At 62.7% G+C, this 1,032-nt stretch overlaps 1 protein-coding gene across 1 annotated transcript in view; it reads left to right on the top strand.

Annotated features, from left to right (window-relative positions):
- LOC104387168 (toll-like receptor 13) overlaps positions 1 to 1,016 on the top strand; it is a gene marked incomplete at its 3' end in the record, with an annotated part of 2,660 nt that extends 1,644 nt beyond the window's left edge. The window contains 1 exon segment of the mRNA XM_009995865.1: positions 1 to 1,016. This exon segment is cut by the window's left edge and continues 27 nt beyond it. Within this exon segment, the coding sequence (XP_009994167.1) occupies positions 1 to 1,016 (1,016 nt within the window).
- Positions 1,017 to 1,032: the final 16 nt, after the last annotated feature.

Here is a 1,032-nt window from a genome sequence, read left to right as displayed (position 1 = left end):
CCAAGGGACCCCCCCCGTTCCGGCACCTCCGGGGGCTTTATGACCTCAAGTTACAGGCCCAACAACCCCACGGGCTCCGGGTGATCCCGCATCGTTTCTTCCAAGGTCTGGGGAGACTCCGGGCTCTTTATTTGGGTCAGAACGAGCTCTTGGCTCTTCCCTCCGACGCCTTCGACGAGTTGGGGCAGCTCAGGTTCCTCAGCTTGGCCGACACCGGGGGAGGTTTGGGGGAGTTGCCCCCCGGGGTCTTCAAGAACATGAGTCTCCTGAGGAGCCTGGACCTGGAGAACGCGGGGCTGAGGTGGTTGGATCGGGGGGTCCTGGGGAACTTGAGCCGCCTGGAGCTGCTGCGTTTGGCCAAGAACGAGCTGGGGGGGTTGGGGGAAGGGCTGGGGGGGTTTTTACCCTCCCTGAAGTACCTGGATTTGAGGAAATGCCCCCTGAGCTGCTCCTGCCCCAATGCCTGGTTCCCGGGGTGGCTGGAAAGGGGGGGGTTCCAGGTGGTTTATTTCTACAACTACACGTGCGGGGGTCGCCCCAAAACCTTCCTGCACCTTTTCGACACCCAAGTCTGTTACCAAACCTTGGGGATGTACCTGTTCGTGGGGACCACCCCCCTGGTTCTGGGGGTGTTGCTGGTGCCCCTGTTGGGGCGACGTTGGGGTTGGGGGCTCCGGTACCGTTGGTTCCAGTTCAGGGCTTGGTTGGGGGGTCCTGGAAGGAGGGACCCCCGAGTTTTTCCCTATGATGGGTTCGTGTCTTACAGCTCATCCGATGAGCCATGGGTGTTGGGGGAGCTGGTGCCCAGGTTGGAGGAGGAAGGGGGGTTGAGGCTCTGCCTGCACCACCGGGACCTGCCCCCCGGGAGGGCAGTTCTGGACAACATGGCCCAGGGGATCCGGAGCAGCAGGAGAACCTTGTGCGTGTTGAGCAGGAGTTACCTCAGCAGCCAGTGGTGCTGCCTGGAGCTGCAACTGGCCAGTTTCCAGCTGCTGGAGCAGCTGCGGGGCGTGCTGGTGCTGGGTTTCCTGG

The sequence above is a fragment of the Chaetura pelagica genome, unplaced genomic scaffold, assembly GCF_000747805.2.
Source record: "Chaetura pelagica isolate M959 unplaced genomic scaffold, ChaPel_1.0 scaffold304, whole genome shotgun sequence".
Lineage (NCBI taxonomy): Eukaryota > Metazoa > Chordata > Aves > Apodiformes > Apodidae > Chaetura > Chaetura pelagica.
The sequence above is the reverse complement of the archived record's forward strand: the minus strand, read 5'-3'. Positions and strand labels throughout refer to the sequence as shown.